At 45.9% G+C, this 12,916-nt stretch overlaps 1 protein-coding gene across 6 annotated transcripts in view; it reads right to left on the reverse strand.

Annotated features, from left to right (window-relative positions):
* NCOA2 (nuclear receptor coactivator 2) overlaps nucleotides 1-12,916 on the reverse strand; it is a 76,357-nt gene that overhangs the window by 21,438 nt on the left and 42,003 nt on the right. For all 6 annotated transcript variants that reach the window (XM_066578249.1, XM_066578248.1, XM_066578250.1 and 3 more), the window contains exon 11: nucleotides 457-673. In XM_066578249.1, the coding sequence (XP_066434346.1) occupies nucleotides 457-673 (217 nt within the window). The remainder of the gene's footprint in view (nucleotides 1-456; nucleotides 674-12,916) is intronic.

Consider the following 12,916-nt stretch of genomic DNA (forward strand, 5'->3'; position numbering starts at 1 on the left):
GGCCCACTATACAGGGGTCAGAGCAACAGCTTCCGCTCCGTACCTTGTGTGTTGTGAAGCTCACAGCAGGCGCCCGATCAGCAGAGCCTGGCTTATCAACTATTGATGGCCTATCCTGAGGATAGGTCATTAATACTATGTCCTGAAAAACCTGTTTGAGAATTCTGTTTTTGAGCAGGTCCGATATAACTTTAGGTTGGTGTAACCAATTTACTGATTCCTAAAAAAACAGAATCATCATCAGACATTGAGATAATTGATCCTACTATTCTATGGTGGACAGATGCAGTAAAATTCTCTCCCAATTATCTACTCCCCAGTTAGCAGCAGGGGGCGCTGCTTGTTTACAAACAGCCTATTAGGCAAAACACAAAGAAAACAAGAAGCTGATACTCTCAGATGGAGAGAGAAACACAATCAGGAAGAGGAAATCCTACATGAGGGTCGGAGACTTACTGCTCTGCTGCATCCGGAGAGCTCTCTGCCTCTGCAGTCCGGGAGGTAGGGCTGAGTTGTTATCACCAGCGATCTGCATCAGGTCATTGATGATCGCTTGTTTATCGACAGAGTTAGCATCAGGCCGGGTGTCGGAGTAAAGCTGGTTAAACTGGCTGTTATGTAAATCGTCCAGAATTTCATCCAAGTTATCCAAATCAGAGCTGGTCGGTAAAAGCTTCAAAGGTAAAAAAAAAAAAAAGCAACGATTAGTAAGGTGCAGTGATCCTACAACTACAGCGGAACTGATCTAATCCAACATCTAGTAATGCAGGCAGCAGAGAACTGCAAGAGAATATGGGATTTCTTAAGAGCACAAGATGACTTTCTAATAATTCTGAATATTTAGTAACCTAGCATACAGATACCAGACTGAAGAAATGTTCCTGTATTAGTGTCCCATCTGACCGTAGTGCCGATCAGCCGATAAACAAGCAAACACTCGTTCATCGTGTAATCGCATCTTGTATGCAGCAGCAAAAATTACTGTCGGCAGCGCATCTCCCCATGTAAACAGCGAAGTGCTGCAGACAATTTAGAAAGTTTGTCTACCAAATAGTTGCATCGGCCCTTGACAAGGCCCTTTAAATGAGCGCCAATATTGTTGATTTCTGCTTGTTATCCGGCACCCGATAGCCATCCCACCAACTACCGCCCCCGTGCTGTTCAGTCAATGGAGGTGGAGCCGCAAAGATCATTCCAGCCTGCCTGCCTCTACTCACAGCTCATTCATAGCTCAACGACTGCCTGTTCACACGGGCCAAGTCTCTTGGTTTTTAGCTCTGCTAAAAATCAGCTTTTTGTACTTTTTCTCGTCTCATTCATAAAGGGACACAGCCTAGGACTGAGGGTATAGCTACTGCCACTAGGAGGCGGACACTAAGCAAAGAAAGCGTCAGCTCCTCCGACCGGCTATACATTCCCTGCAGACACCAAGCTAGCCAGTATGCAAGCAGGATAAAAACAGGTTAAACAATACTTAAGGCCCATTTAAACGGGACGAATGTTGGGCAGACGATGCCCAATACTTGTCCCTGCACATACTCACTTTTGTGCTGCTGCACAGGAGCGAGTATCCCTGGCTCATAGCAGGGCAGCTGGAGAAGATTTCTCTCCTCATGCTCCCCCGCCCCTCACCATTGACATAACATAGCGGCCGTTAAGCACTGAACGGCTGCTATTTACATTGAACGATCATTGTTTAGCTAATCGTCCAACATTTATGCTGCATGTATGATGGACCATGAGCTGATTGTTTAGTGTAAATAAAAGGCGTTCAGTATTGAACGGCCGCTATGTTCATTAAGTCAATGGAGAGGGGCGGGAGAAAGTGCCCTGCAGCCTCCCCGGCCTTCGCTGGGCAAGTCTAGCTTATGGAGAGAGCAGATTCCCTCGGGTATGTAGCGAAGGGACAGAAACAAGGCAAAATGATGTCCTCTCATGGGGAAGACCGACACTACCTTAGGTAAGGAGAACGACACAGGACATAGGACCACCTTGAGGCTGCTAGCTCAGAAACTCTGTGGATCCAAGTGATCGCTACTAAAAAAAGGCTACTTTAAAAGGACAAAAGATGAGTTGGGATGTTGCACAATGGCTCGAAGGGGTGAACCTGAGCGCGTCCAGGTCCAGATTAAGGTCCCAAGGAGGGACAGGAGAACGGTATGGAAGAGCAGCATGAGCAACTCCTTGTAGGAAGGTACAGAGGGCTGACTTTGAGGACAGAGGCTGTTGAGGGAAAAAATAAGACATCGCAGACACCTGACCCTTCAGAGAGCCAAAGCCATTTGCATATCCCAGCCTGCTTGTGGAAAAGGCAGAAGTCCAGATAGCAAAAAACGCATAGCATAGGATGGAAGTTGCGTTGTTCGCACCAATGGCATAACATCTTCCAGACATGATGATAGACTCGAGAAGAGTTTGAACAAAGGGTTAGTCAAAACCACAAGTTCTCAGGACCACGGCTTTAACCGACACACCGTTAAAGCATGGACAAGGCACAGGAGGTGTGCGCAGGGGAAGAGAGTGGGGCACGGTGGTGATAGCGATTATTTAATGTCTATATCCTGTAATATCATAGCACTCTAAAAAGACATCTAGTCCCCTCTTAGACTCCTCTACGGATTTTCCCATCACCATGTCCTCAGGCAGAGAGTTCAACAGTGTCACTGCTCTTACAGTAAAGAACCCTCTTCTGTGTTAGTGGTGAAACTTTCGTTCCTCTTGTTACAGATCATGGGAGAGATCCTTGTATTGTCCCCTAATGTATTTATACATTCTTATTTGGTCGCCTTTAACTGTCTGTTTGCCAGGACAAATAATCCTAGTAGTAACCTACTATCACTCAACAATTTTTCTGTACTACACATAGTAGTGCCAGTGTCATTGGCACCATCATCAATGCCCACTCATCCTCCTGGATATGACGTTTCTGCTATCAATGCACTGACTAAGATGGCAGAAGTCTCTCCTAACTGTAACATGCCAGGGATGTAGCAGTGATCACAAGCGCCGACGTCAGCAAGTCACAGACACAGCACCTCATGAGAACGCTCACCGCATCTGTGAGAAGACATTGGGATGTAGGTCATTTGGGGACAGGTAGCCAACCGTGAGGTGAGATGAATGGATGGCATCATACGAGAGAGAGAAACGAGGCTGAGACATCCATGACGGAGATGAATCTGAGCACACAGGCTGTTGCGGCACAGAAATGGTTAACAGTGGCAGTCTGCCTCCGTGTCAGCTTTTCTTGGCGCTGCCCTTGTACAAACACTGAACCTGCTACACAGCAAGAAGCCTTTCTAAAACATAACCAGCTGTAATCCGTGCCGCCCAGTCCAAGTAATGGCTCTCAATTAAACAACAGACGCGCAAGTCCCAGAATACTTTCTGAAAAGCAGAGGAACAGCCAAGCGGTCCAGATGGCATTGCTACCCCCGGATCACCCAAACAGTATTTTTGTCACATAAGGAGAGATAATCATTACAGCTTAATCATACAAAACATCTTAAAATAACTACAATGCTCACAGTTTATGGGAGAAGAATACCAATGGCTGGCGGTGCGCAGGCGAAGAACGCGCAGCAAGCGGAGGGCAGCGGAACCAGACCCGCCAGGCAAAAACCAAAATGCCTTAGACAATTTCAGCTTTAACTCAAACGCCATTTCAATTGCTACCAGAGACTTTATTTTAAATTAGTGATTGATATTGGGAGCACAAAGCCGTTCTGGGAGGGAAAACCCATCAGCAAAAGAAACCCAAGTGAAAAACTCCACTAAACTCTGTTAGTATTGGAATCCAAATGTAAATAAAAACTAAACCAAAAGTATCAGAAAATAGGTGCAAACAAATGAATTTACACAGTTGGGAAATAAAGAACACACAACTTTACAAAACTAAAGCCAATACAAGAAGGTAAACTTGTGATGCTTGTGAACCCGACATCCCCCAGGATGCAATACAGCAGAGCTGAGGTGGGAGCAGGAAACACAATACCAGATCGGAAACCACTAAACTGTCAGCAGAGAGCTTGACTGACAAAACCTGAACTTCAGACCGGTCAGCGGGCCCATACGGACCCCTATTCACTGCGATTAAACCGGTCAGCGGACTCATACTGACCCCTATTCACTACAAACATCAGACCGGTCAGAGGGCCCATACTGACACCTAATACCAATATCAGACTGGTCAGAGAGCCCATACTGACCCCTACTCACTGCTATTAGACCGGTCGGCGGGCCCATACAGACCCCTACTCACTGTCAACATCAAACCAGTCAGCAGGCCCACACTGACCCCTATTCACTGTCAACATCAGACCGGCCAGAGGGCCCATACTGACCCCTATTCACTGCCATTAGACCGGTCAGCGGGCCTATACTGACCCCTACTCACTGCCAACATCAGATCGGTCAGTGGGCCCATACTGACCCCTAATCAATACCAACATCAGACTGGTCAGAGGGACGGTATTATTGTATCTCGTCACCACCAGGAAGCTAGGGGTTTTACAGGGCCTGAATGGAGTAATGCCCCTGTCACACCCCTAGCTCCCGATTGGTAGATATATTGCAGGTCCTAGAAAGGTCCTAGCAACGTCGGTATAGATTTGACCTTGCCCTGGAGGGTTAGGGATTAGTTTTCCAGTTAGGCTTACATTATTTGTGGTAAATGCTTCCATGTTACAGCGGTAACATGGACGCATTTAGGGCTTACACTCTAAGCCAAACAGGAAAGCAAACCTTAACCATCAAGGGCACGGTCAAATCAATACCAACGCTGTGCTCCCCCATGGTGTAGAATGCTGTGCGGCAGCCCGGCTGTCTGCCCGGGAATACATTTCTTTGCACGGGTTACATACACCCCGACGACGCTGTTTTACCCCCTGCTCTAGCGCTGAGATGCGGCTGCTAAGGCCTACTCGCTCTCGCAAAAAGCAAAAAACGCAGCGCTTTAGCGTCCATGTGAAGGCACCCTCATTTAGATGATAATTGCCCCGTGTAAAGGGAGCTTTATAATAGGTGGTAAAGCCTGGCATGCATAGATGTAATTTAATACTCATACCAATTTGGGCCATAATAAAAGGTAGATTTCCTGATTGGTTAATAGACGACAGGCCCAAACAGTTAATAAGATGCTTTTAGACTGAACGATTACCGTTCAAACGAGCAAAAGTAAATAATAATCGTTCAGTCTTAAACCAACGACCAAACAATAAGTTTACTTTTCATTCGTCGTTCATTATATGCAGGTGTAAAAATCGTTGGTTCATTCACTTAGTGTTCGATTTGAACAGCGTTCATTCAGTCTTTCACATTCGCTAATACAGAGAATATGAAAGACTGAACGATCCAACAATGTATCTGTTTGTATAAACGGGCTGCCCCAGCGAACTAATTAATGATGTCACAGTCTCGTTTGCTCATTCTAACAATAAAAGGACCCTCACGGTAGCAGCAGCGCTCGCTCTGGAGGATCAGGCGATCGGTTTTATGGGGAGGAACGATAGTTTACCAGGGAGGTGTACAGCCAACGAACCGTCTGCTCATTCATCAGCTTATCTCTCGCACACTCGGGCGGCCGAGTATCAGGTAGACAAACATCAGGGTGAACGTTCATACTGATATCGGTCCCTGTAAACACTGCAGTCTACAAGGATGAGAAGGTCTTCTATGTGGGTCCCAGAAGTCCTCTACTTCTGTTTACCCTTCCCGTCTCCACATCAACATCCACATGTAACATACAGATTGACCGGGATTTCAGCAACTCATTTGGGAGGTGGAATCCACGCTGAAAATCATTTATGCTGCAGATTTCTCCGGCATTATGTAGATAAGATTCTTCCGAGCCTCATCCGCACTGCCGGTATACTGTAATGTGCTGCAGATCTTCCCTGGCATTTCTACCTTGTGTGAACCTAACCCTTAAGCCAGGCTCACACGATCGTAGGGTAAAACGCTGCGTAAAAGTCACAGCATTCTATCGGCGGTGGGATCTTCGTATCTCTGTTTTTGCCTGTGTGCGAACAGCTTATTTTACGTACGCGGTCTTGCACTGGCTTTTTTTTTTTGGTAACTTTCTTCCAATATTTTTTAGCAACATGCGTAAAAAACATGCACTGCGTTCCGTACGCACCTGCAGAAAACAATAGGGCTGTACGTGTGTAAAATGTGGTACGATAGAACATGCTGCGCTCTTATTTACGCAAGAAAAGTGTGGATGGATCAATGAAAATCAATGGACTTTTATGGACTCCCTTCACCGTGTATTCCGCGCATGTACATTATGTCCGTTATATGCAATCAAATTACGCCTGGCCTAAGTGTGACAAAGCGGCTGAGGCTTGTGCTGCTTCACGGAGATAGAGCAAACGACAAATTGCCCCAGAGCCCAAGACGAGGGGGACCACTATTTTATTTGACCCCTTTCTACAAGACTCTGTTTCCGGGCTTGACCGATTGTTGCCATTATCCCCCCCCCCCCCACTTCTCGCCATTACCGGTGGAACGCGATCAAGTAACACATCATCCCATAGAGGCTTCCTTGCAGAAGTGGGAAAGTATTGCCATTGGGCGCACATTTCCTGCTTGTAGCCGTTTGTACTCCTGTAGAGGCCACTTCAGCTGGACTTTATCAAAGTCTAGCATCTAAAATACACGGTTTTCCAGCGAACGACAGCAGACGGTAACAATCAAGATGTGTTCGCTTTGTAATGAGTGGGGAAGCGGCAGCAGCCTCATTAGAGAAATGTCAGCCATCCAAGAAGAAGAACATAAAATGCTGCACTGCCCTTTACTTTAGCATGAAAAAGCCGAAAAATTTGTATGCAGGAGACGGACTTAACATTTCTGGGAACAGCAAGCGTTAACCAGTCTTCAATGTCTGCAAACTGCAGACCTAAAGCAAAGGCATAACCCAACCTTTATGTTGTACGACTACATGTACCAGCATGACAAGTCAGGACCGGCGGGCTAAGTGGGGGGTACTGGGGTTATCCCCCAATCCTCAATGCTGGCTGCAATGAAAAGCTATCTGAGAATTTCCCCAAACGTACTCAATCTCAGTAATGATGTATATTGTTATGTGCTCTACATACTGAAGGAGCTGTACTGCCTCGGAGTAAAAGGTACCCTTACACAGGGCGATTATTGACCAACACTTGTTAGAAACTCCAAATTTGTGCGATTGTTGTCCTGTGTACAGGCAGCCGACAACATGGCACTAAGAGAAATCGCTTACCTGTCCGAGTTGGTTTTTGGCTCACCTGAAAACCAAAACAGCTGTCAGCCTGTGTAAGCACATAGTCGTTCATCTATGACGGCCTGTTGGCAGTGAATGGAGGCGGGCGGTGGAAGAGATCTCCGATCACTCCGTCTACATTCTCTGAAAGCACAGAAGCGATAGTCTGTGGGCCGTTTGTCCCATGTAGAGGTACCTTAGGGATATATTTACAAGGGCGAGTGTGGTGTCAATCCAATAAAATTGGACCAGTCAGCAACGCTATCTGTTCTCCTTAGGGAGAGGAACTATAAACGGTGAGTGAGGCGACTCAAATGACCATGCACGCTCCTCTGGGTAATATGCAAATAACTCTGGCTTTGCTTTTAATTCCCGGTCATTGTTACAAGGCTTGTATAAAGAGTCTAACTTTGGCTTGAAGGAATGCTGCCTTCCAATAGGTAGCACTGTGGAGGTTTTATTCCATCTCCCTTATTTGCAATAGGACCAGTATCGCACTCGTAAACCAATTTTGCACGTGTTTTTTTAAGCATGCGCAATGCATTTGCGCAAAAACAATGTTCAAAACACACATATAAATAAGTTTTTTAAAAAATTAAAAGTGGTTCCAATAAAGTTTAAAAAGACGCATCGTACTCGCATACAAGTCACAGACATGCAGGTGCGATTTCTTTTGCGCAGAAAGAGTGATTCCCAGAGTGGAAGTGCTGCTATTGTTCAATCTGGCACTATCGGTGCAAGAGAAAAACTGCTCATGTGAATTACTCCATTGGAAATTAATGTGCAAGATTTGTCTGGTTTGCAACACGCAGAACTAATGCATGAAAAAAATCACCCGTGTACGCCTAAGACTGATGAGCTTTTGTGTCAAAATCGTGCGATATGGATCAGGTTTAGGCCAGGCTTACACAAATGTATTTGAAATGAGAAAAATAAATTGAAACCGAATAAACTGCGCACGACAGCGTGTGAGATACTGTCATGTGCAGGTAAAAATCGCGGCGATATGCAGGCTCACACAGCGGTAAAGCGCTATTATACGCGCAGCATTTTACCGCACACTTGTGTGAGCCTGGCCTTACGTGTGGGATTCGTATGTGGATCCAATAGTAAAATGCTTTAAAAACGAATCACACTCACTTGGCACACAAGTGCGGTACGTTTTAACACTCCCATAAAAAATAATGGGCGATTCTTGAACAAGAATCACCCAAAAACAGAAGATGCGGCAAACCAGCATATGAAATCAGAGGCCTACGGAGATCCGGTAAAGGTTTAGCAACCCATGACATCTCTGTACAAGCACCAGATTCCCCGATCTCCATCATTAGGACCCCACTGCCAGGTACCCCACGTTCATTAATACCTGTTATGTGTTCAGATGATAAAATCCCCATTTCCATACATCCGTGAAGACATTCATATACCCACCAGAAGACGGAAATGAAACGCTGCCACCACGGCAAAAGTAAGAAAAGCTTCCTAATAGAGCAGAAACATAGCATTGTATTCCAGGTCAGCAAACTTTCTGCAGCGCATGTAAGGAACAGCCAGTAGCTGGGATTAACCTTGAGGAAGGACGCCGCTCTGAGATTCCGATGCTAAGAAACTGGCCTGAATCTGATTGTGCTGCTGTTATGTCTCAGCCCGGCTGTTGTGTCTTACTGGATTAAGGAGAATTAATACGTTTAATAGCAGCGCTTATTGCATTTTTTCATATATACCAAAAGTATTCCCAAATTTTGATACGACTTCCATTTATAATATTCTAGCCAGTAAAACCCAATGTTACTTGGTTGTGGCCAGAGCCGTAACTTGAATCTTCTGGGCCCCAATGCAAAACCTGTAACAGGGCCCCCAACTATAATGCTTTATTCATAGTACTGGGCTCCCTATATGGAGAAGTGAGGCCTTATGGGCCCCCCAAGGGTCCTGGGCCCGGGTGCAACTGCATCCCCTATAGTTACGCCAAAGGGCTCTTCTAAAAACCTTCGGGAGACAAAATCGATATACTCTATATAGTAAACATTATCAAGGCTTCATTCACACCTGCGCTAGAGTCTCTGTTGCAGATTAAGCCTGGGTTCTCACACACTGGATTCCCGGCGGAAATCTCGTGGTTTGGCCGCAGCGGAAAAAACGCGAGATTTCCGCCAGGAGAAGCGCTGCTTCAAAACCCGTGGCACTTAGCTGCAGATTTTGAAGTGGCCCGGCCGCTCGCTCTTCCACTGCAGCCGGCGCTCCCATAGAGGAGAGCGCGGCCGCAGCGGAGGAAGAAAAAGAATCAGCATGCTGCGGCCGGCTAATCCGCACCGCAGTGCCGGCTTTGCCGCGGCGGATTTCCCGTCCCGTGTCCATGTGGCTGGCTAATCCCGGGCTAGTCCACGTGGCTGGCTAATCCCGGGATTAGCGGCCACAGGCGGATTTGCCGCGGCGAAATTCTGGACGGAATTTCCGCTGCAAATCTGCCCCATGTGAACCCAGCCTTATAGTGCTGCAAGCTGTGTATGTTGTCTGCAAAAATGCCGGCTGGATGGAACCCATTATAGTCAAGTGGCAAAGGACAGAGTCTATTCATTCAAGTGTGAACGAGCCGGAAAAAATGCTGCAAGGAGCTAGAGGAAGCGAACATTCCTACTGGCAGTTAGGGTAGGATCTCATGGAACGGTCAGAGTGAATTGCAAATGAGTAGAAGGAAAATGGAATAATACCTCTGCAGCGCCACCTATTGGATGGCAGCATTCCTGCAAGCCAATGTAAGGCTGCATGTCCACGGGCAATGATCCGCCGGCGATCACGCTGTGTGACGTTTTCTATAGCGTTGCTATGGAAAGCGCAGCGCCGACTTCCATGAGCGGAAAATCATAGCGATTCTTCGCTCTCAGGATATAAATCGCAGCATGCCGCGATTTGCCGTAATTCTCTGCGGTGAGCCTATATGTTAGATAGGCTCACTGCTGAGACCTGTCAGCGCTCCCCCATGTCCCCCGAGGTGGGAATGTCGCTGGTGATATTCCGTCACAGCCATGCACAGGGGCCTTAGATTAGGAGAAACAATACCCTTCCCTTGTAAATGAATGAAAGGTTAACTCACCTGTTTATGGACAATGGCCACAGCCAATAACAATCAACCTTAGTTTTACCACTCAATGTATTTGCACTGCGTCAACCTCCATGACTGCAGGGCTGTTGGCCACGACTACGTGAGACCCTCCCCTTACAGCGCCACATATAAAGTCAGCCCTCCCAGAAAGTCTCCAGACACTGAACCAGCAGGGAATAGGAATGGGCCATCAGCCAGGCTATAATTACTAAGTTTCTACACGTTTTATGCAGATTTCTTCTATATTTAGATGACAGGTGAACATCCACCCATGAATTACTGCTGCTCCAGTACAGTATCCCTACAGTAAAGGACCGGCTCATCCTGTAGATTGATGAGAGGGTGCTAATGAGTCCGAGCTACGAGTAGGAAGTGAGAATACACATACAGCTGGGTGGAGCAACGGCAATATGATAAAGGGTCGGCACAAAAAGCAGAAGCAAAATGCACTTTGCACATTACATGATGCTAGCTGAGAACACAGATATTAACGCCCTGGTGACCGCAATACACCTTTTTACTGACCTCACTAATGGGCTTTAAACCTGAATATACGCTATATCTTTTTAAAGGCAGTGGCTTCACTGACTACAGGCAGGAATGGAGAAAGCTCACACCCTGGCAGCTTAACCCCTTAGATGCCACAAGCAAAAGCAACTGCAACATGAAAGCACTTGACAGGGAGATGGGGCTCTGTCACCGCATAAACACCTCTCAATGTGATTCTGAGGCACCAATGGGGTCCCATGGCAGCAAGAAGCCTGACAAAGGCCTCCATGTCTGCCCATCAGGCCACACCTCCTGCAGATTTGAATAAGTCATAGGCTTAGTAGAATGCACTACATTAGTAATGCACACATATAGCCAAAAAAGGTCCAATACAGTTTAACTGAAAGGGAAAAAAAACAGTTTACAACTGTTCAAATTTTAACTTGTCAAAAAAAAAAACGGTTTAGGCGCCTGCAGATGGGCGGGTCGGATCCAGCAGCGAGAATTCTCGCCGCGGGACCCGACCCGAGCACCTGCAGGGACCAGCGTATACTCACCCGCGCCCGCTGGCTCCTTGATGTGCCGGCTTGCCAGGCAGCCGGCGCATGCGCAGACCGGAGACGGCGGCGGGTGAGTGACATTTCTGTGCGGGGCCGCCACGATTTGTTTGCCGCGCGATATTTCGCGCGGCCAAATCACAGCTGTCTGCATAGGATTGCGTTGGTTAGCGCAATCCTATGCAGGCTTCCAGCAGAGGAAATTCCGCGGGAAATCCCGCCGCGGAATTTCTGCTCGTGTGCAGGGAGCCTTAAACAGATAAAATACAAACATTTTGTTAAAAAGCAACACGGCTTCTATAGGCATTAAGCCGATTTCACACAGGTAATAAAATTGCGAGATTTTCAAGAGAGGAGTGTGTGAAATCGCAAAATTATGAACCCCATGCTTTTCAATGGTTTCCAAACTTCGTGTGATGTGTTTTTAACATTAGAAAGTCCCATAGTCTTTCTTGTGAGAAAATCGCGGCAAAATGACACTTTAAAAAAAAAAAAAAGTGGCAGCATTGATTTATTGAGAAAAAGCAGCACTGACGCTCAAAAATCACGTGAACAAAGACGCAATTTTGCCGCGGTGATATTGGAATTACCCTGTGAAACTCCTCTTACTGCATTCGTAACGACCCAGACAATGAAATTATTCTTGAATGGCGCACATCGTAAATATAAATTTTAAAAAGTAATGCCAAAATTGCTCATTTTCTTTTGTTAGCTTCCCAAAAAAAAAGGTCATAAAAAACAATCCAAAAGTCACGTGTACCTCAAAATAGTACCAATAAAAATTATAACTCTTCCGGCAAAAACAAGACCTGACACGGCTCCGTTGCTAGAGGAATAAAAATGTTATTGGCCTTAGAATACGGCGATGCAGATTAAATTGTTTTTCTTTAAAAACTTGTTTTTATGGTGCAAAAGTAGTAAAAATAAAATCAATATCGTTCTAAGCCAGATAAGGAACAGTGCAAGTGTCAACAAAGCCCACTCCGCAAGAAATATGTTCTGGAATACGATTAATGTATAGCACCATGTGACAAACGCGTGCGTGTTTTACCACTAATTACCTTAGTTATGTACCTGCAGAAGTAAGCCCTGCGGCCAAAAACCGCATCTCTAAACTGGGGAAATTTGCAAAAAAAAGAAAGTTCAGTTGGTTTTGTCACATGGTAATTGGATGCGCAGCAAAAACAACATTTTCTTTTCCAACATAATAAAAAAAAAATTAAAACAAGCAAAAAACCCTCAAATGCCTTTTCAGGCCACACACCTATTATGAAAAATGGAGTTTTTCCCATAAAGTCCAGCAGAAGAGACATGTGAAAGCTCTGGATCTGGCAGATGTAAATAATGGAGAGCTGAATTATTTTGCTAGAATTCAAATTTAACACCAATATTTTATTCACAGCTGTCAGATCTTACAATAACCAGCAAGATTTCGCATTTTTTGTCCTCTTCCACCAGGATGGGAAAACTATGCAGGCCGCGCGGTCAATGACAGCCAATTTAAAGAACTGGGTTTTCCCATTACAG

This window comes from Eleutherodactylus coqui, chromosome 9 (genome assembly GCF_035609145.1).
Source record: "Eleutherodactylus coqui strain aEleCoq1 chromosome 9, aEleCoq1.hap1, whole genome shotgun sequence".
Lineage (NCBI taxonomy): Eukaryota > Metazoa > Chordata > Amphibia > Anura > Eleutherodactylidae > Eleutherodactylus > Eleutherodactylus coqui.